Here is a 27,369-nt window from a genome sequence, read left to right on the forward strand (position 1 = left end):
TCTAATCGTAGAGAAAGACCATGATCCTTAAATATAATTTGATTATCTCGTGGTCATGAATTGTAGTTGCCAGCCGTTGTCAGTCTCACTTGTTCTTATTTATAGTTTCCCCTTAATTTTACTATGAGGATAATCCCTCTCCCTCTGTTATATATAGTAGTTGCAGCTTTTATACACAATAACAAGCTTTGATCAGTGACAGAGATCACAATACACCAAAATGTGCGAATTGCAACTATTGTGTTTAAAGTAGTTGCAGCTTTTACATACAACAACAATAACAAGCTTTAAGATCGGCTACATAAATCACAATGGTGTCAAAATGTGCTAGTCGTAACTTTTATTTGTGCAGTAAAAGTGATCTGTACTTGTCTCTCAGTGTTAAGGCACTTCCAGAACTGGAACAACACCAAATTATAATTTTATTTATAATTTTCGTCTAACGAAAATGTTGGCCACTGAAAATGAAGATGAAGCATGCAACGTAGAAAGAAAGGCAATCAAGATTAACTCAATTCTTGTGTTGCAGCCTGCCACTTTCTGCACCAGCAAAAGGATCAATGACGACATTTATAACAGCTGGTTCGTGTGCAGAGAAACTTTCTGAAAGGGCAGACTTGAGTTCTTCTGGTGTCCTAACAATATATCCTTTTCCTCCAAATGCTTCAATCAAAATATGATAGCCTGCTTCAGGGACAAAAGAAGTAGGCGCAGGATCATCCTTGTAAGGTCCATTTACCTCTTCTGGGCTCCGACGGTCACCGCCATACACACCCCCATTGTTGAAAACAATCACAACCACAGGCAACTGGTACCTAACCAACGTCTGCAACACAGAAGAGAGAATATACCAGCCCCAAATCTTTTATGTTTATGAAAGCAAATTGATGTACAGATATATAATGCATTGATGGGGAAAAGGGAAAAAGAAATCATAGGTTTAAAGATGAATAATCCTAGATACCACCTAATTTAATACATTAGCAATGGTGACACAAACACATGCCGTGACAGACACAGCAACACGAGAAAATCTAAAGTGTTCAGATGTCATATGAAACGTTGTGTTTAATACGTGAATGCCAAACATACACGAAACTCAAAAACATTAGCAGCCGTATGATGATATCGATCTATCGAAAAGTATGTACTGTATCGTACTAATATTCAGAAAACTAAACTTGGCAACAGCATTTCATGCCCCCAGATACATTTCAGTTTCCCGAGTTTTAGCTGGAAAAGCAAATATAAAACTTCATACTCTTGGGACACGAGTCACACGACAACACCAAAATAAAACAGACCTCCCTGAGACGCTATACAGCTAAAAAAAGATTTTTAATTAAATGCCCTCGGGCTGCCACAGACAATCTTCTCTCACCCTTGAAAATGCTGGAGCGCATTGCATCAACAAATACAAAAAACATCTAATTTGTTTAAGAGTTTTCAACAGCAGTCAAAAAATGTAATTGCAAGTAAAGTGTGACAAGAAGAGAAGAAAACAAAAATATCCTAAATTAGGTAAAATTTAAGCATTAAGGAACAGAAGATATATTTTTACGTCAATTGCAAGTATATAGTTGTAATTTAACAGTGGAAATTTAAATTTTAAACGCATTAGTGATTTTCTTTATTTGACTACGTTTTCTCTCTTATTATCTCTTCTCTTTTCCATTAGTCCACGTCACATCAACATGACTAAAATGGGAAGTGTTCAGACACATACATAGTGAAAGAACTACCCAATTTTCCTGTACAACTATCAATTCTTGTAGAGAATTCATTCAATTTTCTTATGGCACAGGTATAGTCCCTCCTTGGAGGCATAGACACCAAGTTCTAAATCAATTAATAAGAATATGTCACGTGTAAAATGTTTGAGAGAAGCACAATATTTTTGTGAAAGAAATGACCAAAGGATACAACATTTCACTAATGGTAGTTAATAGGTGAAATAATCACTAGAAATGTGCTGCTTTAAAACGAACTCAGATGGACAATACTCAAAATCATCAGGGAAAAAACAGTTCTGCATAATATGCCCTCGCTTTTAGAGTTAATCTCTCAATGCAAACAAAACAAGAAACACACACACACACTATCACACAAACACTCATAATTTAAAATATAAGGCAGGAAACAATTATTACTAGATAATAATAAGAGTCGGTTTTTTTATTATACCTCAACTTCAATTGCGCTGAACCCAAATCCAGAATCTCCTTCTACTGCCACTATAAGCCGACCAGGAGAAGCCACAGCAGCTGCAATGCAATATCCAAGACCAACCCCCATTGTTCCCCATGTCCCTGCATCTAATCTGGTCCTTGGCTCCGTCTGAATCAGCACAGATCGACCAACATCCATTGTGTTTGCGCCTTCTGAAACCACTATCGGGGCAGGGCTACCCACATCTAAAATGGCATCTCTTATAATTCTCATTGGCGTCAAGAAATTGAAAGGCACGACGTCCTTCGCAAGCTGAGCCTCCATTTTGGACACATTCTCCTTGGCCTTATTTGATATAGCCTCTACCCATGGATGAGACTTACCCAGACAAAAGGGGTCATCCTTGATCTCTTTATTTATCCTCTCCAGAATCTGTTTGGCATCTCCAACTAAACCCACATGCGGTTTTCTCAGCTCAATTTCCTCCTTACTAATATCTACCAAGATGAACTTCACATCCTTCGACCACTTAGGTGGCTCACCAAAGTGCAGCAACCAGTTCAACCTTGCCCCAACTACAAGAGCAACATCGCATTTACCAATAGCCAGTGATCTAGCAGCAGTAGCAGCAAGCTCATGAGTATCTGGTAATAACCCTTTCCCCATTGGCGTAGGTAGAAACGGAATTCCAGTACTCTCCACTAGCTTCTTAAGAGCATCTTCAGCTCGAGCATATGCAGCTCCTTTTCCGCACACAATCAAAGGCCTCTCGGCATGTCTAAGCAGCGAAGCCACTTCCTCAATTTTAGGAATTTGAAGGCTTGCCACGCCTTCTCCATCCTTAACTCTGAGCTTTTCAGCGTCAATTAACAAATTCTCAGCTTCAGACTCCGATACCTTCTGATGCAAAACATCCGACGGAAGATCCAAATAGCAGCCGCCGGGTCGACCTGAAGCGGCCCAATCAAGAACTTGAGCAACGCAATTGGGAATTTCTCTTATATCCTTAGCCTTAACAGAAAATTTAGAAAAGGGTTTCACGGCTGCAATCTGATCGAGCTCTTGAAAATCGCCACGACCAAAATCCTTCTGATCACACGAACCAGAGATCAAGACCATCGGCCAAGCATTAGCCATGGCGTTAGAGAGACCGGCAAGGCCGTGAACACAACCAGGACCCGAAACAGTAAGCAAAACCCCAGGTTGGCCGGTGAGGTAGCCATAGGCAGAAGCAGCGTAACCAGCAGATTGCTCATTATGGAAAGCCAGGAAACGAATACCAAGAGACACTGCGCGATTTGCGAGTGACGTCACAGGGATACCCACAACGCCAAACATGTGCTGAACGCCAAATAGCGCGAGGGATTTGGCCGCAAGAACATTGCCGTCGATCGAATCCGCCATTGAAGCTGAACACTCGTGACTCGTACGCTTGATCTAATGACTGGAAGGCTTTTGATTCTTGAGCATGGTTTGGGAATTTGTAAATTATAGCTTATATAGTGGAATTTTTTGGCAGTTGAAACTGAAATTGGGAAATATACGGAGGTCGAACAACCGGTGGAGGTCGCGATGGAATGTGGTTGATTCTGGCAGCCGGGCGGCTTGGAATTGGAAATGACTGATTGGGCCTTCAAAGAAGCAAAATTGCTTTGTGATCGTGATAGCAATCTACGAGGCGATGACTGTCTAGGTTAATCCTCCATTAAATTCAAAGATTTAGATGATCGCCATGGACTGAGCTTTGCATTTTCGCGTTCAACTATTTATGAGTTGTTAAAAAATAAAAAATAAAAACGGATATGGGTGGTTGATTTTGTCATTTACGAATGCGTGTTAGGGCATTGAAAAAGAGTGATCCGACAGGACTTTCACCAAACTTGAAATCTGATCCTTTTTTTAAAAATAATTAAATTAAGTAATTCGTAATTTGATCTAATCTCATTATAACCTAAAGTCGAATAGGATCGGATCAATTCAATAATCTAATAGGAGATTGGTTCTGATTTTATTCAGTATCTTATTTTATTTTTTTTACTTATAAGAAATAATAATTTATTTCAACATAATAAAATTACTTATAATTATATAAAATTTATCACAACAATAACAATTATAAATTCATAACAATCTCCAATAAAAACAAAAAATATCTCAATTACAATACAAATTATTTAAATTAAATAACTTTTAACATGTCTGGAGTCCATTATATTAAATTAATAATAAATTTTATTAATAAAAGAAGAGGATTGAGGTTGGTCAATATTAAAATTTTGCTCAATATTTATGATTTCACAAATATAAAACACAAAAAACTATTAACTATTATTATAAATTAACTTGTTTACACCATAACTATAGTTTTTTTTTTGGGCTTAAGATTAACCCAAATTAAAAGACATTAAAATCATTATATATTTTTTATTATTCACAAGTATTTGTTTATTGATAATAACATTATTCGAGATACAATCGAATATTAAATATGAATATTTGTTTATTGATAATAACAAATTTTATTAATAAAAGAAGAGAATTGAGGTTGGTCAATATTAAAATTTTGCTCAATATTTATGATTTTACAAATATAAAATACAAAAAATTATTAACTATTATTATAAATTAACTTGTTTACACCATAACTATAGTTTTTTTTTTTGGGCTTAAGATTAACCCAAATTAAAAGACATTAAAATTATTATATATTTTTTATTATTCACAAGTATTTGTTTATTGATAATAACATTATTCGAGATACAATCAAATATTAAATATAAAAATTTTTTTATTAGAAATTTGAATCTTAACTCATTATGCTATATGGTATTAGTTCTTTTTGCTAGATTCAATTATATTATTAGTTGAACCTAAAGAAATGTGTTAGTCTTTTGCAAAGTAGTGAACCAATGTTTCAATTTTTATTGGGAGATGTGCTTATATTTAATACACGATCAAGCATCGAAAAATAATATTATAAAGTTTCCTAAAATTATAAGAAATTAAGATCACAAAGTAAATGGGAAGTAGCCAATACCCTCCAAAACAAAAAACAAAAAACAAAACAAAACTCAATGTCACATACTCTTTCTGTTTTTATTTATAAAAAAAGCTATCATTTTTAATTTTTTTATATAAATAAAATCACATATTCTAGTAAGCATCTATTTCAAACTTCTTAAATTATCCCTTATAATATATTATTTATAATTATAAAAAATAATTAATGAAGGTTTGATTAATACAATTAATAAAGAGTATTATAGTTTATTAATTATTTCATTTTCAGACACAATTGATATAGTTAATTATTTTTTTTAAACTGTGTAATGTAACTTTTTTTCTCCTACAACTAGAAATAGATGGAGCATAATTATTTATCTCTTATTTCTTTTCACTTTCAAATTCTAAACAAAAGACTACTGTAATAGTTTAATTTTAAATCAACACTAATAGAATTTCAAAATACACTACATGATTAAGGAATTGTATTGAAAATATGTTTTAATAAAAATTGACTAAAATACCTATCATTTTTAAAATATAAATGAACTTATTAAAATTCTAACTTAACTTATCATTTTCACAAATACACATGTTAATTCACTAACATAACTTATTAGTAATATTTTTTACATATCTAATCTTGCTTACTTACTAAAATTCCAATTTAAATTCTTAAAAAATAAAATGTATTTTAATCATTTTTTATTAAAATATATTTTGAATTCAACCCCTTGATCTTGCAAAGTATTTTTCATATTTTATTAATTTTAATTTGAAATTATTTTTTATTGAAATTCTTCCAGAAACACTCATCCAACACGAAACACAACCAGATTAATTAGACTCAGCAATCCCAAAGCCAATGTCTCAATCAATCCAACCCATTCAAGATTCATGTAGCGTTGGTTTGAACTTACCTTTAGTCAAGTCATTCTCCTCAATAGTCACGAGACCATCATCTTAGAAATAGCTTGTAGCTTATCTAGTAGTTGTCGGTGCGTTCAAATCCCTTCTCATTCACTCAAATCCCGCGTTGTAATCTGTGAAGCTCATCCCTGCATTTTCTTAATTTTCTCCCTCAATCTTACAGTACAAATTTAACACTTTATTTTTATTTTTATTAAAATGAAAAATTATAAATTTTGTTACCAATTTGGACAGCCTAAATTTAATATTAATGATTCAAATTTAATATTTAATTTTTTTATAAATTAATTATCTTAACAAATATACTTTGATGTCTGTACAATGCAAATTTAATATGAATTGTTTAAATTTAACATTAAAAATTCTTATAAATTGAAATATCTATTAAAGAGTTAAATATTTAAAAATTATAAGTTAAATATTTCATATCAAACTGTTTGTATGAATAATTAACTTATAAAACTTGTAAAAAAAATTAAATATCAAGTTTGGACCATTAAAGTTAGACTGTCCAAATTGATAACAAGATTTATTAAAAAAATTATATTTTATTTTAATAAAAAATATTAAACCTGAACTATCTAAAGTCTAAATTTTGGTTGTGGTGTAACAAACGTCTTTGAGAAAAAGCCTTGAAAGAGCAAAGCTAAGTCTGAAGTAAAGACATAAATTATGTTAATTTTACTATTTACGAGAATGAGAAGGATTAATATGCATTATAAGGAACTAATGTCTCTCGTTAGAAGATTGAGGCGGATGCTTAACAAGACATGCTTATCACCCAAACTGCCTAATTTTTTTGTTAGGGCTACGGCCAATCAAGAAAATTTATCCAAAATCCCAAAAAAAAAAAAAAAGAATCCCCTCGGGCCTGAAAATCATAATCCAACGAACATATGGACTGCATCCGACCCGGTTTCACGCTTCTGGAGCAAATCTTTTTCGCTTCTCCAAGCGAAGCTTCAAAAGATCTGTCTCTGATCTTCTCGCCGGCGGCGTTCCCACGTGCTCTTCGCTCCAGTGTAAGCGACTCTCTCTCTCTCTCTCGCTCCCCATCTTTCTCTTCATTTTCATGGAATGCAATAGTTGATTTCTTTTTTACTTAGAAGTTCAAATCTTTTTGGCATTCGCCGATGTGCTTCTAGCTTCGAAGCTTTTCTTTAACTTCACCATTTCGGCGCGGGCGTTTTAATGATCATTAATTTATTCATTTATACAATATTCACATACTTCTTAATCTCCTGGCATTAACAGTTTGGTGGATGAGTGGTTTAAGGATATTGATCTCTATAATAATCGTTAAGACCAAACCATCGAACAGGATCAACATGCTAGAAAAACCTACTTGACGAGATGAGCTTCATTGATGAGTTATGCCTCAATTTTTTGAATGCATATATGCAATAGGATGCATTTGTGTTATTTTAGAGACATTGAGCCTTTGAAGCGGAGCAAGACTATGATGGTTGAACTGATAATATGACACATTTGATATTCATATTTACCAAGAGTAGGAACAAACAAATACCTAGATGAGCCCTTGATTCTAATTGTTCTGTCTTGATAATAAGTCGTTGAGTTTTGACACGGATTGAAGAAACTTGATCATATCATTTTAGCTACATCGTCTAGAATTGGAGAAAACAACTAAGTGAGTCTTCGGTGTTGATTTTTTTAATAGAATTATTAGTATATTCATCGATCATTGTAATCTTGGTGACTAGCACGATTAGAAGCATCTTTGATGCTGTCCTATTTCACATTGATATTACATGGAATCGAAAGTAATCAATGGCACCCACCTTAATGCATAAGGTGCTGCGGCAAGTTGCTCAAGAGGCTCAATGCCTCTTGCACCATGAGATGTACTGGCTTTAACGTTGCACTTGGTTGGATGCACTTTTTCCTTCACTCAAGGTGTGCACTTTAGGTGCTTGAGAGAAAAAGTTTGGTGGAAGGAGAAGGGACAACTTTAGTAGGCCAGCTCTAGTATTCTAAGAGATTATGGCTTCGCTAAGGATAATGAAACTGTAAAACTCATCTCAATAAGTGATAAGGTAAAATAATCATTTTCGCTATAAAATATTAATTATGCAAATTTTTAGGGTTTTATATATGTGTTATGAGTGACTTAATGATTATTATGCTTCAACTGTGATATTCATTAATAGTGCAATTGATGATTTATGACTTGATAATTATTTTCTTTGAATAATTAATTTATATGTCCTATTTTAGCCTCTTTCTTCACTTTAGCATGCCCTTTTTGGCACCACACACCAAAGCGTTTTAGGTGTTTAGCACCATAAGATGCATTTTACCTCTTACTACCTTGGTAGAATGCAATTAATGTACGCTCTTCGTAATTTTAAGGTCCTCAATATTAAATATTAAATTTCTTTCTTGTAGTTATCCTTGAAGGTAAAAATGATAAAGAGACGATACTACAAGATTGATCATGGAGATCGGGATGATGCCTCAGATTCATCTTCATCATCCTCTGACTTTGACCAGGAAGCTGAAGCCACTGAAGAATCAGAAGAACAAGTGATACCAACTGCGAATGATGATAATGAATCTGGCTCCACATCCTCTGGTTAGTGGATTGTTGTTTCTATAGTCCTGTCATCTCTTTAATACCAGAAGAACATGCAATTATTTTATCTCTTTATCCTATATAATGTCAGCACCATACTAACTTCCCCTTTGGGTCCTTTTTTAGTTAATTATTTCTATTTGTGTCATGTTTGGTAGCCTGTTAACTGACAAAGCTGATTTTCCTGCAGTACTGTTGCTGTTCTTAATGAAGGATAGCATAGCACCATTTTAAAATTAAAAACAGTGAATACCATAATTCATGATGTAACTGTGACTGTGCTGTCTAAATGTACATCGTTTCCCCTCTTTGTTATCGTTAGTTTAAGAATAAAACCCTATTTGGTCTCAGATATGTCTTATTTATATGTGGTTCTCATAAACCTTTATTTTTTATCAGTTTGATCCTCCACAGTTCATGTGTGCTTAAAATTTCTTTCAGTATCATTCTTCTGCGATTCTCTGTTGAAGTAATTAACATAAGTGATGACATGTAATGTTCAATTGAGTTCTCACCGTGAAGTGAGTCTATCACTAAACTTGTGCTTTTTGTTTTATTATTTTATTAAATTTTGTTATTTCTTTTCTTTTCCTTCTTCATTGCTCATTCTCCCTTCCTTCAATGTTACCAAGGTTTGCCAGTTCTCTCTCTCTCTTGCATTAGACTTTCTCTTTAACTCTTCTTGATTTCTCTCTCCTTTGTGCTTTGTTTTTTTTCCCTCGGTCTGATGCCAATTTACGGACAGAAGTTTCTGTTGTGTTTACATAATTAATCATCTCAGTGCACTGGTCGGACTTAACTGTAACTAGATTTTGATGGTTGTTTTTCCTAGCATAAGTGTCTTAAGAGATAAAAAAAGAGAACTAAAGGCTTCTGCTGGAAAACAATTTGCTTACAACAACCATTAAAGCAGTATCTTATAATGATGCTAAGTAGGGAGGTTATAGTTTCAGTTTGGAGCTTTAGGATTTCAAACCAGAGACCGTGTGCCCTAACCATCTCATCATATAATAGGCAAAGTTTATAAATATCAACGCAATAATATGCAGTGCTGCTTTCTTACTGCAAGGCCTCCACAACCATGATTGAACGTGTTTGCTTCTGTATCATACCATCAAGAATTTAGGAAATATATGTTCTTCCTGTAATGTCTGTCTTATACTTTTGGGGCAAAATAACCATTTTCCATTACTCTCCATAGAGAGACTGAGCATAAAACATGTTTCAACCTTGTATACTTCCTTCCAGCATGAATAATACCAATACGTATTGGTAACAAATAATACATTGCCACTTGGAGAAGTAATGTACATTAACCGTAAACAAGGGTCTCATTTCTCCAGGATATTGAATCTTGGGGGAAAACTGAGGAAAAGGTAAGTGGAAGCGGGTTCAGAGATGAGAGAGAGAAGAGGTAGGAGGGGAAGAGATATTCAGACTAGCCATGGTAATAATCATACGAAAGGAAAGAAGTAACATTGAACAGAAAAATGACAAAAGAATAGTTTCGGGCAGACTCATTTATGTTGACATCTAATCATCTTTTTGCAAGTTTCACCAATGGCAGGCTCATAGAAGGATGGCATCGATCAGACTTTGAAGTTTGAAATATTTCTTGAGCCAAATAGGGGTTTAGTTTAATTAAACTAACTTCTTGCATGGATGTATATTGAAGCTTTTTTGTTCTATACTAAATCTTAGGAAATGTTATTCAAACTAACTATGCAATAAGAATCGGTTTATGCAAGTGCTGGCACTTGCTATTATTCTGCACATCATTTCTTTCCTTGTTTTAAGATATCTACATCTTTTTTTAATCCGATTCAGGTTACAAAAGTGAGGACAGCTCTGCCAATGACATTGATGTCAACTCAACAGGTAGCATTTGTTTTTGTTGTCGTCTTTACTTGAATTTCCTTTGGCACAAAGCTTGGATTCAACCGGTTTTATTGTTGGACATACTGTTATCTTGATGTGCTGCCATGGACTATGCCAGTATAATGCTTTAGTGGGATGTTGATTGTTTAGTACACTCAAGTTTGAACCTTCAAATTCATTGTTTTTGTTTGCTGCTTTCTTCCATAATTTTTCTAACTGCAGAAGATTTAGTTTGTGCAGACCTTGGGTTTGAAGATGATAAAAATAGAGAAGCTTTATATGCCGGTCATTCTGTTGTGTGAAAATATTCTGTGTGCATTTGGTTAGCAGTTTTTCCACTTTCATATAGACAAAATGAACTTTAGATAATTGTTATCCTTAGGTCTACTTTTTCTTTCTTAAATGTTTGAACTTTGTCAATTGATTAGAAATAAGTTACGTCACCATTCTGTTTTAATTGTGCATGTGATTCAATGCTAATTCCTTCTGGACGTTTGTAAATATATATGGGAACAAAAAGCATGTGTTTTACCTCCTATTGTTGGAATTTAATAGGTCATCAATATGCATACTTAAATTCTTGCTAGGAATTCAATATTTATTTGCTAGGATTTGATATCTTTTGTTTTTTAAAAGTGCAGGTCAGCTATTTAGTGAAGATGATGCTGAAAAAATTGACGGAAGAAAGGTTACTGCTAATGCAGAGCTGTTTGGCAAACATCATTCTGAAGTATCAGTGAGAAAGTCTAATATCGACGGTGAACAGAAATGCTTGCCAGAAGATATCCCATCCCATATCTTAAAATGCAAATCAGTTTTCAAGTGCAGAATTTGCCCTAGGATTATCTGTTTGTCTGAAGAGACTTTGAGGGCTCATTTACAATCAAAGGTTACAAACAGACGATATTTTCAATTTTTCGTCTATCTCATGGATATTTTCTCCATAAAATGTCAGTTGTAAAATTCATATATTCACTGGGATTCTAATTAGATATCAATGACCTTTAACCAGAGAAATCCGAGGATAATACTGTTCATAAGATTCATATGTTCCTACCATTATGCGTGCTGGATATTCTATCCTAGGTTTTGAGCCTTCCTTTCTATAGAAAAAAGAGATCAAATTGGCTTCACATTTTGATTTACCCTCTAGATGATCTTTCACCTATCATTTTGCAATGATCTGTTGGTGATCTTTGTATGACTTGTCCTTGTTGTAGAGGCATGCTCGATCCCAGAAATTACTCAGCGAAGGGAGATTGAAGGCCATGCTGAACAGTGATGGTGAAATTGAGAACCTAGAGGTTTCAGAGACGCAAACTAATACAACGGTTGGTTTCTTCACTTGTGCAATTTATCCAGAAAAAAAAAATTATCCTACTGCGTTGAAGCTGATTATGACACGCAATGAAAAGGTAAGTCATTTCCCTCTTGTATTCTTGTTTCAGGATAACCCAGAAAAGAATAGCGAAGGACAGAAGCAGAACAAGAAGAAATTGAGAAAGAAGGTAAAGATAAGATCAGTAGTCTTTCAATTATCAAGTTGATTTCTAGCTGATACCCTAAGGTTGATCAAAATTGTTTGAATGGCAGAAAAGAGACAACGCAAACAGAAGAAAAATAGGGTCAAAAGAGGGCCCTGCCAAGAGAAGAAAAAAATGATAACTGTTGTATTTTATGCTGTTACTTGTTGAGCAATTTTGCCGGCTGCAAATAGTTGCAGACCTATATGGTCTTGCATATGTTGATTTTTTTTTTTAAGAAAATTATAATTCTAATACTAATACCACAATACTTGTTTTTTTCTGGAGACTTTTTTTAAATCTAATGCCCCAGATTGGCAAATTTTGTGTTCTTTCGTTTTTTTTTTTTTTCCAATCTGATGTCTTTGGTGGAAGCACATCAATGGATTTAAATCAACGCCCCTTCAAATTGCAGTCCAGATTATCATTAATGTTAGGGAGAATTATGTTGAAATTTCACATAAAAGAATTAATTACTATAAGGTCCATTAAGAACTAAACTAAGAAAAATAACAACATATTGTGTTATCGATGGTTTTAGTTCAGTTGTTAATTGACTTTATAGTAATTAATTCTCTTATATGAGGCATGTATGTGATTCTCCCTTGATATCATTTGTAATGAGTTTGGGTAATTTTAAGGTTTATGAGAACAAGGAAAAGCAGTGTTGGTCATAGTCGATAGTGATGATGGAGTTGTTTGTATAAAATCATTATGGACTTGGCCCTAACAATTCCGTAGGCTTCGATTGGTGAAGAGGAAGAAGGCATAAAGAGGTTCAATTACAATGCTTGGTGAAGGAGAATGGGGCAGAGCTATTGTGAATGTGAATAGAGCATGTATAATGTTTAATTGAAGGAAAGGAACATTTTTGTCATTGTAACCTAATAAATAAGGGCATTGTTGTATTTGCGCACAAATTACAAATTGTACTCAAGTCCTAAGAAATTGTGCTGCAGTTTTTGAATTTCATGAAATTTATTTATAAATAAGTTATTTTCATGGAACATGTATATATTTTTTCCTTTTTAACCTGAGTGGGGTTAATTTTAATATTGAATTATTATTATTATTTTTTTTTTTGCCCAGGTCATCCACTCTTTGCACATTTAAGTGCTACAAAATCAATAAAAATTAGGTGAACTTTGTTAGAAATGGTGTCCATGACGCTAGCTTGAATCCGAAAGGATTGATTCTTCACACTGCTTAATGCAAAATCTTTAAGGAACAATATTTGAGTTGAGCTTTGAGAAATTGCATAATCCGCTTTTTCATATTTGTAAAATGGAAAATTCCACAATTCAAAGTGGTGTGAGCAGTAAATGCTCTTTTCATTTAAGTGAAGGTTAGGAGTTGTATATGTAATCACCTCATTAGAAAACGTCCATCATTTGCTCTAGTATCTCAAGAGGCTTCTCTCTCTCTCTCTCTCTCTCTCTCTCTTTGTGATTGAAAAAAGATGAGCCATTACGTTAGTTAAAAAAGACAAGATACAATCGAAGGAAAGACAACCAAAAAAAGAAACAAAACAGCAAAACCTTTCAAAATCCACCCCCTCCTAATTAGAAAAGGGTAGATGATGAAAGGTGTTGAAAGAACTAGTAGAAGTTACACTAGGCCTAATACTATTCCTAATATAATCACTAATATTTTCATAAGAAAAATTATAGAGACATTCCAATCTTTCATAAGAAATCTTCAGGCTTGCAAAATAGCAACGTACAGTTGACTATTTGTAGTGCAGTCTCGAGTCAGGGAATAAACCCTTCCATCAATCTTTATCCTTTCTCCCAACGCCACTCCAATCCGCGGATTAAACCCTCAATCATAACAGTACCCACATGTGGATTGGCACTGTTCTATAAAAACTAGCATCCTATTTCTTTTCTTTATTCCAGATTGCAACAGCATAGCTAAAATTCTCCCTTCCTCCTTAAAAATCCTTAGTTGTGTCAATCTTATCAGAAAAACTAAAGTGTAACAGTGTGAGCATCCTAAGTCATTCTATCCCCAAGAAGTAAGAATTTTGTAACCAAATCAAGTCAATGATCATGATAAATTAAAATTTCAGAATTGAATTGAAGATTTTAAAAAAGAATTTAGATGTTTATATTTGATTTTAATGTGAAGAAAATGTATAGGAATTAACCAAATATCAAAGTAGCTTCTCAAGATTAGAATCTACCATTTCCATCCTTGTTCTTCCTCGCCTAGTTTTAGATTTAATTGCCTTCTTTAATGGGTGTGTGAAGGTGTTTTAATGACCATCAAGACTAGGAAATAGTGATTAAAACCTAATAAGTACTTAGAATCCAATGCACAAACCACCCAAGACAGATACATCAATATGTAACTCAATTCTTGAAACTAGTCTTATCTCTTGCCTTGATCATGTTTAAGACCTTAAACCAACCAGGATTATGATATTAACCAAAGCTTAAGACCTAAACTATGGCTAATTGTGCAGCAACATAGCAAGAGATTGAAAAGAAATTATGTATCCATTCATCAAAATCTTGAGGCATAAACACAAACATTTAGGGTGCACAATTAGTTCAAGAATCAAATACGCATAATCTCCTCTTTGAAACATGAATTTTAGTCATAATGATTAATATAAGACCTAAAATCAATCATTAAGAGCATGAATTATAGAATTAAAGAAGGAGAAGAGAAGAATTTAAAGCAATTAAAAGTAAGAGAAAAAGTTCAAGAAAACTCAAGATGTGGCTTCATTTTTCTTGAAAAGCTTTGAAAATATAGCCTTTCATGGTGAATTCTCCTTAAATCTAAGTTTGAATTCTTCTCGAGATGACTTTCATGGCTTCAATACTTGCTTGAGATGAAGGAATGTGGCTAGGAAAGTATGGAAAAATGGAGGAAAATGAGAGAAAATTTGGATGAAGTGGTGCTAGAAATTTCAAAAAAGTGAGTGAAAATAGGTGTGAAATGTAATGTGAAAAATGAGTGAATGAGCGTGTGCACGACCCAAAACCCTTATATTCAGCTTGTGATGGTGTAAAATCAGTAGGATAGGATGGGGTTTAAATGATCAAAGTAATTAAATATTTGAAACTACTTAACAAATTTGGTTAAGAGGTTCAAGAATGAATGTGGCCTCCATTCAAGCTATGTAAACTTGGATACACATGTAATTCTTGTAGGATACTCCACACTTGATTAGAACTCACTAAACACTTCCAAAAAGATTATCAAAGGGTGATTAATGGTTGCTTAGTCAAAATCCTCAATGCCTATCTTGCACATGTGTCACTCTAAGGTTTTCTTGCTTTGTAGTTTTCCTTGTAATCTAATATTTTGGCTATTTAATCTTCATCCAACTTCTTGTTTGCATTTGCAATTATACACATAAGAATGATTAAAGCATGTATGCATTCAAATGAAAACTCAGAGTCAATTGTAAGATATAATGCCATTTTCAAAGTCCTAAGTTATAAAACATGACAACTTAGTATTAATGTTTTTTTTCTTAAAAAGTCCTACAGCTTATGTCTTTTGATGTCCTTTTATAATTTAGAATGAATCTGAATCGCAAACTTATTTCATTGATTTTAGGAAGATAAAAGACAAAAATAAGCTAATGTCTCAAAATTTTTCAAAAATTATCAAAATGACCAAAATATCTCTAGGTTATGAATAAACCCTAATTATGTAAGAATTAATCCTCCAAGAATATCATCCTTAAATGTATGTAAATAATGCAATATGTTACTCCTGCTTGCACCTACTACCTCTAGATTCACGGTCCAATTTTCATGTTGGTTTTGGACATTACAATCTCTCTTCTCACTACTCTGCTTATTCATGCATTCTAGTAATTTTCTATCTCGGATAGCTTTATACAAGCTAGTTTCAGCATTTACCTAATGATCAAGTCTCATTTTCAAACAAAAATTTACATCGGGCAAAACAAACATAAGCAAGTAAAATTTTCCCCCGCCTTTTTCTCCAGGTTCCACGCTATCCATTGTGTAATGTTACCTCGCTCAGGGAGGCTTCTTTATTAGCAGAGGATACTCGATTCTCCTTGTATCTCAAAAAAAGAATTGAAAATTCTATCCCCCAAGTTAAAGACTTGGATCATGTCCATTTCTTGGAATCGAAATAAGTGGTATAAAATATACACTCAAGCCTCCATCCTGGCTTACCTGTCACAATGCGTTAGGATTATCAAAAAATTACAACTAGATGAAAAATAAAATTTGACAATATGTTAACGTTGTTAACAAGAATAATTTTCTTTAAATATGAAGACTTTTTTGAAAAAAATAAAACTTGACAATATGTTAACCTTGTTAACAAGAATATACAATCAATAGTTTTTTTTAAAATAATTTTCAGCCGAAGTTAACAAGAAATATGAATACTTTTATCCATTTGGCGTTGGCATTATAAATATTCAATTTTGTAAATGAGAATAACATAAGGGAAAATTTCACTAAGGACCCCTTGATCATAGATAATGAAAAAGAGGACTCTAAGATTTTTGATATTTCACTGCAAGGCTTGGGACCTGATTTAATATTAAATTTCTAAGCCAAATGACAATATTGCCCATCCTCATTTAAAAAAAAAAAGAAAGAAAAGCTAAAGTTCAATAAAGAAAGATAGTGGAAGAGATAGATGGATGCATGAGAACACTCTTTCTCTCATTGCCCCCTTTTCTTTCTTCACTCAAGTACTGGCAACTTGTTTGACTTTGTCTAACACCTCAATTTTATTTTTCATAGTGCTTCTACTCATTCTTTCTCTCTTCATAACAAGATGACGAGTCTTATGAAAGTCATACAAAGTGATTCTTTGATTTGCGAGTGACTTCTCTATAGTTTTTACTCGAGCCATCTTCTTCAAAAAGCCAGACATATGATTAGATTGAATCAAAAACTTGAGAGGTTTACTAATATATTAGGTTGGGGGTTTTTGGTCAAGAAAGTATTTAGGAGATAATCACAGAGGAAATTTGGTTTTGGTAAAGAGATGATGATTATTGGGTTGAGAGAATTTGAATTTCCTACCAATAGGATTTCAAGATATGGGTAAGAATGAGATAAAATCATCTCTTATAACACGTAAAGTCATACTAAAATGTTACCAATTTATTGGTATGAAAAAGTAGCTGTTGGAAGTAAATTTTAAATGAAAGGATGGGATTAAAAGATCAAGACAAAGAAAACATACATGTCATACTAGCATATCTCTAAGATACTAGTATGTGTAGTTCATACCGGTATGAGCATAGGTTTCTATAATAGACTCTATCATACCAGTATATTGTGTTGATACCTGTATGAGTTATTTATATCAATATGTACGAGTTCTATGGGTATGAGTTTAGGTTTCACCTGACTTAAAAATTATTTGTTGCCCTACTTTGTGTGGTTCATCACACCAAGACATCTTATTAATTTCGTACATCACTTGTTCATTACAATTGTAGGTTTCTATAACAACCTCTATCATACCGGTATATTGTGTTGATACCAGTATGAGTTATTCATACTGGTATGTACTAGTTCTACTGGTATGAGTTTGGATTTCACCTAACTTTAAAATTTCCAAGTGACTGGTTCATCGCCCTATTATGTGTGATTCATCACCTATGGCATCTTGTAATTCCCTTACATTACTTGTTTGTTACAATTATGGGTTTCTATAACAACCTTTATCATACCAATATGTTGTGTTGATACCTGTATGAGTTGTTCATAACAATATGTACTAATTTTATCAGTATGAGTTTGGATTTCACCTAACTTAAAAAATTTCAAGTGACTTGTTCATTGCCTTATTATGTGTGATTCATCACCCTACGATATCTTATTAATTTTTCTACTTCACTTGTCCATTAAAATTATGGGTTTCTATAACATACTCTGTTATATCGGTATATTATGTTGATATTGGTGTGAGTTATTCATACTTGTATATACTAGTTCTACTAGTATAAGTTTGGGTTTCACCTAACTTAAAAAATTTCAAGTGACTTTTTCATCAGCCTACCATGTGTGGTTCATCACCATACAACATCTTATTAATTTCCTTATCGTACTTGTTCATTATTGCATTTACATGAAAAGTTTCAAGTATTGGTTGATTTCATATTTAAATGACTTGTTCGTCATCATACTGAGTAAAGTTCATTACCTTGTGATATGTTAATTTCTCTACCTAACACATTCATTACAACACTCTGAATGGACATAGAACTATATATTTATAGTTCATTTTTCTGTTAAATGTAGTTGCAAATGAACATAAATAACTAATTCATTCTTATCCAATGACTTGTTCATATATACATGAAAAGAACAATTTTAAGGAATTTCATGATAACAATAACATGGAAAAAATTATAACATTAACATTGTTAGTAATTGGAGCAAGTAATACAACTTCACCTCTTCTTGGCATTGTTACTTGCAAAGAGTTGTAGCATGATATCATGCTTGGAGTTCTCATAGTTCTCATCCAATGGAGTTGCAAAATCCCATGTGAGCTTCTCTTTTTAAGGTTAACTCTATCATTAACTCACTGCTCTATCCACTTCATAACTAGTTCTACATTAGAAAATCTAGTGATGAGATCTAAGGCAATGACCAACGTAGTAGTGGCTCGTTCAACCAAGATTCTTGAATAAGAAGTCCGACGAAAAAGGTTTCAATGATAAACTTTGTGAATTTCATTATGTGCCTTGTCTTCTACATGCTTGCAATGCTTGCAAGATGTGTATGCAAGACATTTTTTCTTCCTTGATAGATTCTCACCATGAAGGCACTTTTGTCATTTAGCTTTCAAAATTCATACCAAAGTAAGCCCCAAACCTTACAGTAAAATATCAAAAATCTTGAAGTCCTCTTTTTCATTAGCTATGATCAAAGGATCCTTAGTGAGATTTTCCCATAATATAATCAATTCAACTTCCTTTTTATTCTTACATTATTTTCATTTAATTAAATGCAGGATTGGAATAAGTACCTTTTTTTCATGACTTAATAATAACATAAACGCTGGCCTCAAAATCTCACCCATCAAAACTTGTCCACCTTTCCACTCAAATTATTCCCACATAACAACCGAGACTTAAATTTATCAAGGAACAAGATGATCTTGCAAATGATCTCTTTTTGTGTATCTTCTAGCTAGTCTCAATATATGTGATGCAAAGATGAAATTTGTTGAAGTTTCTATATGTAGACATCGTATAAAGCAAGAAAGTATTGAAAGAGAAAGGGACTATGAGTCCTAAACCTTGTGTTTATCTCTTCCAAAATGAAATTTCCTGCCAGGAACTATAGGGAGTCCACATTAATGAAATTCCAAGCTGGAAATAGCAAATATTAAGTCTGCCGCACAGCAAAAGTGGATAGATAACAGCCATCGTGGATCAAACGAGAATTGGGAGATCATGATACTTGAAAACAATGTGCATTTCCCTCTTAGATTACAAAGCAGGAAGGATTAGTCTACAACAGGGATATTGAAAGAAATTGGATTTTGACAATCAGGGCTTTTGAAAAAGCACAAGCAGGTTTTGAGCCCTGTGGTTCAGTTACTGATTCCACAATATTGCACTATCTAACAATTTTGATGATCTTGAGCTCATCATGACACCCCTGATGTTGATATTTTGAAGCATATATTTCGACTGCGAAATTCCATGGCTCAAATTGAGATGGTTTGGTGAGTACCTGCAAATTGTTAAGATTCCTTCTCATCTGGGGGAACTTGATCAGGAAATGCAAGCGGGTCTTCTCCATTTCTATCTTTCTGATCAGGCGGTGGGGGTTGGTCCCCACTCTGATTGTTTTCTGGATGGAAATTGATGGGGAACTTAGTGACCCTCGGTTTATCGGATAAAATGTTCCTTTGAACCCTATCAATTATAACCTTAGGTGGGGGTTCCTCTCTTAATTGCTCATCATCATAATCATTGTTCACATAGTATCCCACTCTAACAAATTCTTGGCTCAGATAAGAGCAGGTCAACAAGAGCACTGTGACGCCAATGATATCTTCTTCACGAATCTTGGATGGGTCTGGTGGGTCTGCCTGCAAATTGTCAAACGAATTTAGAGATTGAATTCACATGATCATCTGAACAAAAAGTTTCCAGGAGAAAATTAATACTATGCATAATACTTGCCTGCAATACAAAGCGATAGTTTCCAACATTGACAGGGCCAACAAGTACACTCTCTAATAATTGGTCATACGTTTCATCCTCAGCAGATCCAACATATATGAGCTTCCATTCCAAATCTATACTCAGGTGACACAACACGTATTATTACAACCAAACTGGTTACAGAAAATAATCTTATTGACAAGAAAAGATGACTGTAAATTTCTGTAAGTTTATGCATTCAAGGAGGTTTACAAGTGTAATATGCAATTTCCACGTTCTATAAAATTTAATTTTCAGCAAATCAAGTGGCAGCAAAAAATATATTACATTACTCTCAAAGATTTGGAACAAGCAATAAGTAATGAATAGTTTTGTTAGTGAATCAGAATGAAACAATGCTTCACCAGGATTCAGGAATATGCACAAAACCAAAACTAGACAATTCTATGAGCATAACCAGGCGTGTTGTTATTGAATAAGCTTCGCATCTATAGCCTATGGGTGCTTGATAGATTGAAAGAACAGAGTGGCTTGAAATTCCTTGACAATTCGATACTAAACAATAGAGCTGATCTAATTTGGCATTACTTGTATCAAGATCATAAATATCACAATTCAAAAGTAATAATGAAAGACAAGTGGAGAACGCACCAAACGCAGTTGGCCCAACTAGTGGCTATTTTAAAAGTCAAGAACCATAATGGAGGTGATTAGGAGTCCTAGGATGCACCCACTACATAGATCACAAATGCCCCACCAAAAATGAACTTGAGTAAGAGAACAATAGAGATCCACAATTATTGTAACCAATCAAATTTAGCTGGCACCAAGCTAAATAGACTGAGATAGTTGTCAAACTATATTCTCATCCACAAAATATTTTCAGAATGCAAACAAATTAAAAATAGACAGACAACACACAGCAGGAATTCCAAACCACCTCATTTTCTTTTTCAGGCGCATAGAAGCAAGAAGGATTGAATCCAAGACCACCAACATACAACCTGACTGCCTCACCAGTTATCGCACTATCTGGTTTCCACTTCACAGTGTATGAACATAATCTCAAAGTACCGCTATAGTAACAGTAAAATAAGAAGCATTGTTTGTTTAGTATATCTGAATCATTTTTCTGTTGACATTTCAATATGATAATGATAACTTCTCTCTGACACCACCCTCGGATTTGCAATCATATTGATACAACGCCCAAACTGAAGACAAAGATAAATGCTATTCTGCAGTAATATTAATAAACCAGAAAGGCAATTCCTATCCAGCTAAAAGGACAGTCAAAGATTAAGGAACTTAATCAAAGCATTAAACAGTATCATTCCATGTAGATATTCAAGACTTGAAAAATCAAGTCCTAGTTCAGCAATGCTGTAAAAGAATAGATAAAATTCAATGAGCCAAAATGACGTACACTTTCAGAGACTAATTTAAATTTTGAAGATACATGCTGGATTCATGGAAGTAATTAAGCTTCCAAGTTAGAAGGATTCAAGGCCTAAAATATGCCTCATTATGATACGTCTCAAACAGGCATTAACTATTATTTCACAATAAAAAGGGGAAAAAATTCAACTATTTCTCAAAAAATTGTTTCAAGGATCAAATTTTCAAGAAGCATCAGGGACATTGGGTCCACCAACGCATATGATCTGGTTTCAGAATGACATATTTTTACAATAAAGATAAAGAAGACACTAATATTTAGAATTCCTTTCCTGCACACATCTAAATACAAAGTATACTTATATCAGCAAGATAGGGGGGAAAAAGTATTCCACAATACTAAGGCCCTATTTAGTACGTGGCCTTGATTTTTAAGGGATTGGTAGTGGTAATAAGTTTTAAAATTGTGTTTGGTATGACATTGCATTAACAAAAAAAACAAGACTCAGATTTATCCCAAAAAATAGCAACAAGACAATATTGCCCTAATTTTTTTTCTCTTCTTCATCCTCTCCTCTCATGCCCGCTAACCAAATTCATCACCATCATCATTATTCTGGCTAAAAGTGGGGATGCTTTTGATGAACCCAAATTATTCTTCTTCATCATTCTTCCCGCTAACTCCGCCTATGTTTATAGCCGGTCCCAAGCCCGGGTAAAGGAGGAGGGTTGTGTTAGGCCATCAACAGCCAATGTAAAAATTTGTTGAATCTATCATGAACATGGACAATAGACGTTATAATGTTAATGCTAGGTCGTTGCCCGTAAGTAACGCGCTGCATGGCTTGAGTACAGTGATAAGTGAGTTAAAGCCGCTGCATCGGCGCCCGGATGTAGTGTTAAATGAGCAAGGGCTACCGCGTCATTCTGGACGCACACGGCTAAAGAAGTTAGTCCATAAGAGCAAAATTAGATTTGGTACTTGGAATGTTGGGACATTAAATTGTAAATCTGTAGAGGTTGTAGGGGTTATGATTCAAAGGAAAATCAATATCCTTTGCTTGCAAGAAACAAAATGGCGTGGAGAAGAAGCTAAGGATATTCAAGGTTTCAAACTTTGGTATACAGGAAAAGTAAGTGCACGCAATGGAGTAGGCATCATTATAGATAAGGAGTGGAAGAAGAATGTTGTAGAAGTTAGCAGAATTGGAGATAGAATTATTTTTTTAAAAATGATAATTGGACGTAAGACTGTTAATATTGTTAGCGCTTATGCGCCGCAAGTCGGGACAGAAGCCAGTCTTAAGGAATTATTTTGGGAGGATCTGGAGGGGTTGATTCGACACATACCACAGAGTGAAAAGATTTTTATTGGAGGAGACTTTAATGGGCATGTCGGCAGGGAAGCTGGTCAGTATGCGAGGGTGCATGGTGGTTTTGGTTTTGGAGAGCTAAACAATGAAGGACAAACTCTTCTTGATTTCTCATTGGCGTATGATTTTAAGATTGCCAACACTTGTTTCAAGAAGAGAGATGAGCATCTCATCACTTACAAAAGTGGAGCCTCAAGGTCACAGATTGATTTTCTTTTGGTTAGAAACAGATAGAAAACTTTGTAAAAATTGTAAGGTGATCCCCGGAGATGCTGTAACGACACAACATAGGGTCCTAGTCCTTGATGTGTGTATTATGAGTAAAATCCAAAAACATCGACACGTAGTAACACCAAGGATTAGGTGGTGGCAATTAAAAGGTGAGAAGCAAGATATTTTCAAGCGAAATCTTTTGGATAAAGGAATTTGGGATTCTCAGGGAAGTGCTAACATCATATGGGAGGATATGGCTAAAAAGATACGGGAGGTTGCAAAAGTAGTTTTGAGAGAATCGAAAGGTTCTGGTCCTAGAGATAAGGAGTCTTGGTGGTGGAATAATAGTGTACAGGACAAAATCAAGTATAAGAAGAACTGTTTTAAAGCCATACATTTGTGTAACAATGAGGAAAATTGGGAGAGGTACCGTATGGCTAAGAAGGAAACTAAGAGAGCTGTGAGTGAAGCTCGTTCTAAAGCTTTTGAAGAATTTTATAAGAACCTTGAGACGAAGGAAGGAGAGCAAAATATTTATAAGATTGCCAAGAGTAGGGAAAGAAAATCAAGAGATCTAGAACAGGTAAGGTGTATTAAGGATGAAGAGGGAAGAATTTTAGTTACAGATGATGAAATTAAAAATAGATGGGAGACTTATTTTTCTAAACTTTTCAATGATGGAGAGAATTCATCTAGTAACTTAGAGGATTTAGTAACTGGTGAAGGAGAGCAAAATTTGTCATTCTATCGAATAATACGTGATAAGGAGGTAAAGGAAGCTCTTAAGAAAATGGCAAATGATAGAGCCAACGACCTGATTGTATATCTATCGAAGCGTGGAAATATTTAGGTGAAGAAGGAGTGAGATGGTTAACTAAGTTATTTAATGTGATTTTACGGTCCAAGAAAATGCCTGATGAGTGGAGGAGAAGTACATTAATTCCTATTTATAAAAATAAAGGAGATATTCAGAATTGTACTAACTATAGAGGGATTAAACTCATGAGCCACACAATGAAATTGTGGGAGAAAGTAATTGAGCACAGGTTGAGATTGGAGACAAGTATTTCTGAGAATCAATTTGGTTTTATGCCAGGTAGATCAACTACAGAGGCGATTTATCTACTACGAGGATTAATGGAAAAGTATCGTTGTAAAGATAAAGATCTACACATGGTTTTTATTGATTTGGAAAAAGCTTATGACCGTATACCAAGAGAAGTGCTTTGAAAGCGTTGGAAAAAAAGGGAGTACGGATTGCTTATATTAAAGCCATACAAGATATGTATGAGGAGGTAAAAACTAGTATAAGAACACCTAGTGCTCAAACAAAGGATTTTCTTATAAAGATTGGACTACATCAGGGATCATCTCTGAGTCCTTATTTGTTCAACTTGATTTTAAATGTTTTGACGGAACATATTCAAGAGGAAATCCCGAAATGTATGCTCTTCGCGGATGATATAGTTCTTATAGCAGAGACAAGAGAAGAGGTTAATTGCAACCTTGAGTTATGGAGGAGGACATTGGAGTCGAAAGGTTTTCGTCTGAGTAGAAGTAAGACGGAATATTTATATTGTAAATTTGGTAAAGGACTATTCAAAAATAATTTGGAAGTGAAATTGGGAGATCAAATTATATCTCAAGTGGAAAAGTTTAGATATTTGGGAGCCATTATTCAAAATGATGGCGAAATCAATGGAGATATTTCACATAGAATTTAAACTGGGTGGTTTAATTGGAGAAAAGCTAAAGGAGTTATTTGTGACCGTAAGGTGCCTAATAAACTTAAAGGAAAGTTTTATCGCACTGCTATCAGACCGGCAATGTTATATAGTCGTGAATGCTGGGCTCTAACGGGACAGCAAGAGCATAAAGTTGGAGTAGCAGAGATGAGAATGTTACGATGGATGTGCGAACATACACGTAAAGATAAAATTCGAAATGAGCACATACGCGAAAAAGTGAGGGTGGCACCTATTGAGGAAAAAATGGTAGAAAATCGGTTGAGATGGTTTGGGCATGTACAAAGAAGAGCAAGGGAGGCACCAGTGAGAAGAGTGAAACATATAACTTTGAGTCCGATTAAGAGAAGTAGAGGAAGGCCTAAGAGAACACTCTTGAAAGTTGTTGAACGTGATCTCTAAATTAATAATATTCCTAAAAGCTTGATAAATGATAGAGCACAATGGCGTCTTGCAATCCATATAGCCGACCCTACCTAGTGGGATAAAGGCTTGTTGTTGTTGTTGTTGTTGTATCATTCTTCCCGCTAAAAGTGGGAATCATTTTGATGAACCCAAATTCCATTGCTACTTGAACTTACATTTTCCACATTCATCCTCCTCAGCCATTACCTTTGCCACCATCAAGCTCGCTAGATCTGGACCAAGGAGGTAGAGGGTTGCCGTCGAGCAAATCGGGACCTAGGAGGGAGAGGGGTCGTGATTGAGCTCACCATATCTGAACTTGCATAACCAAATCCGAACAAATCTAGGGATGCCAACACAAACGAGCTCACCAGATCTGATCTTTCAGAATGTCAGTGATGAGAACGGACATGGAGTGGAGAGCAGACGCTGCTCACACTTCACTCAAACAAGGAGTTACAGATGCTGACCCATCAGGGAGTGACAGCAACGCAAGGATAGCTGATGGACAAGAGGGCAATTTGGTCTGAAATTATGTAGTCTTGGGACTGATTTCCCATGTAGATGGGATTGGGATTGGGTAATCCCATGTAAATGGCATTGGGATTGGAATTAAATCTCCCATTGCCTCATACCAAACATGAAAAATTGGTATTAGTCAATCCCAATGAGCAGTTACATTACACAAACACCACAGAAAACCTATGTAATAAATATGGCCTGGAATTAACTAGGTATAATATCATGAAACAACAGAATAGATAGGCCCCAATCGCACTGCATACAGTACTTTATAAACCATAGTGCAACAACACAATAAGTCTTATTTCACTAGATAAGGTTGACTATATGAATTGCACAACGCCATTATAGAGCAAATACAGGAATTTGTGGTTTGGAGAATCAATCATTTATGAGCAGAATTCGTTAGAACATATACATGAGACCAAAACTAGACAGCATTGATGTCCACAAAGGGAAATTCGATGGTTTAATCTACAAATTCACCGATGTGCTCACACTAGCTTAAGTTCCAACAATTTTTGGGATCAAGATTCTATTAGCTACACCACCATTATCCTTTTTTCAAAACCAGCAGCGTTTCATTATCCTTATTCAAAACCAGCAATAGTTCGGCAATGAAAAATCTCAAAACCGCCAATGTTGATAATCTCAAGTGAGTATTAACACGAAGTCACATTCATTCATCACAAGGTTCATTTATATATTGATTTTTGATTTACCAGCTAGTCAAAATGATCCTAAAACAGGCCACAAGACAAAACCTCAGAGCATGGAACCATTTCGCTTTTACTAACCTCAGGCTACAAGACTAACCCATTGGTTAAGAGAACAAATGAAAAACCCTAATCTCAAGTTTCAGAGCTGGGTCATTAAAAGAGGAATTTCTTGATGAAAGAACACATTTTATTATGATTTATTTATTCAATTAATTTAAGATCGTAAAGAAAAGTAACCCTAACCTAAACTTACAGATGGGGAACGACCGGTAATATAATCTTCAAAATAAAAAGAAGCAACGAACGAGGGAAAATGAGAGATGAAACAAATACCGTCTTTCAGGGGAGTTAAGCACTCGTATGAGATCTCGAACTGGAAGGGGGTCAAAAACGAAGCAGGGTTGTCAAGGACCGTCACGTTGGTGATGTTGACGGCACTCATAGCTTCGAATCAGAAGACCATGGTAACACAAGAAGTTGAAGATGAAGGTTCAAGCAGAAACACAATCCGGTCGAAACCCCATCTTCCAGAATCTTCATCTACCAGAGAGAAATGAATAAAGGTGCGACAGATGGAATTGGAGCAGAGATGAGAAGAGACCAATTCAGAAATGCAGAGAAGCTTTCTGATTTGGGCGGCCTTGCGTTTGAGAAAGAAGGAACTACAAGCAACTTTTAGGAAGAATTACACGTTGCCCAAAACTTCTTATATTTCCCATGGAATCTTCATCTATCCATATTACTCTACG

The 27,369-nt window shown here is 34.5% G+C and overlaps 3 protein-coding genes across 6 annotated transcripts; 1 reads left to right on the top strand and 2 right to left on the bottom strand.

The window, feature by feature from the left end:
* Positions 1-221: 221 nt before the first annotated feature.
* On the bottom strand, positions 222-3,940 carry LOC129322071 (2-hydroxyacyl-CoA lyase). The gene is made up of 2 exons (XM_054968105.1): positions 2,185-3,940; positions 222-826 (listed from the first exon to the last, which is right to left on the bottom strand). Exons 1-2 carry the CDS (start codon positions 3,571-3,573, stop codon positions 512-514), a joined length of 1,704 nt encoding a protein of 567 aa, XP_054824080.1. The 5' UTR covers positions 3,574-3,940; the 3' UTR covers positions 222-511.
* Positions 3,941-6,973: 3,033 nt separating this feature from the next.
* On the top strand, positions 6,974-13,111 carry LOC129293954 (uncharacterized). Of its 4 annotated transcripts, none has more exons than XM_054932115.1 (7): positions 6,974-7,124; positions 8,512-8,698; positions 10,526-10,576; positions 11,218-11,465; positions 11,797-11,907; positions 12,025-12,084; positions 12,841-13,111. In XM_054932115.1, the coding sequence occupies exons 1-7, from the start codon at positions 6,999-7,001 to the stop codon at positions 12,895-12,897; spliced, it is 840 nt and encodes a 279-aa protein (XP_054788090.1). In that variant the 5' UTR covers positions 6,974-6,998; the 3' UTR covers positions 12,898-13,111. The 4 variants fall into 4 exon arrangements, with proteins under 4 accessions (XP_054788090.1, XP_054788099.1, XP_054788083.1 ...); XM_054932124.1 differs by lacking the exon at positions 12,841-13,111 and adding an exon at positions 12,741-12,792; XM_054932108.1 differs by lacking the exon at positions 12,841-13,111 and adding an exon at positions 12,170-12,431 and having other exon boundaries at positions 6,975-7,124.
* A 6,389-nt stretch (positions 13,112-19,500) lies between these two features.
* On the bottom strand, positions 19,501-27,286 carry LOC129318778 (histone chaperone ASF1B-like). Its single transcript, XM_054963732.1, has 3 exons — positions 26,954-27,286; positions 20,260-20,379; positions 19,501-20,165 (listed from the first exon to the last, which is right to left on the bottom strand). The coding sequence occupies exons 1-3, from the start codon at positions 27,060-27,062 to the stop codon at positions 19,819-19,821; spliced, it is 576 nt and encodes a 191-aa protein (XP_054819707.1). The 5' UTR covers positions 27,063-27,286; the 3' UTR covers positions 19,501-19,818.
* Between the last annotated feature and the right edge of the window lie 83 nt (positions 27,287-27,369).

Source organism: Prosopis cineraria, unplaced genomic scaffold (assembly GCF_029017545.1).
Source record: "Prosopis cineraria cultivar Desert tree isolate PC_DT_omini unplaced genomic scaffold, ASM2901754v1 PC1, whole genome shotgun sequence".
NCBI classification, from domain to species: Eukaryota; Viridiplantae; Streptophyta; class Magnoliopsida; order Fabales; family Fabaceae; genus Prosopis; species Prosopis cineraria.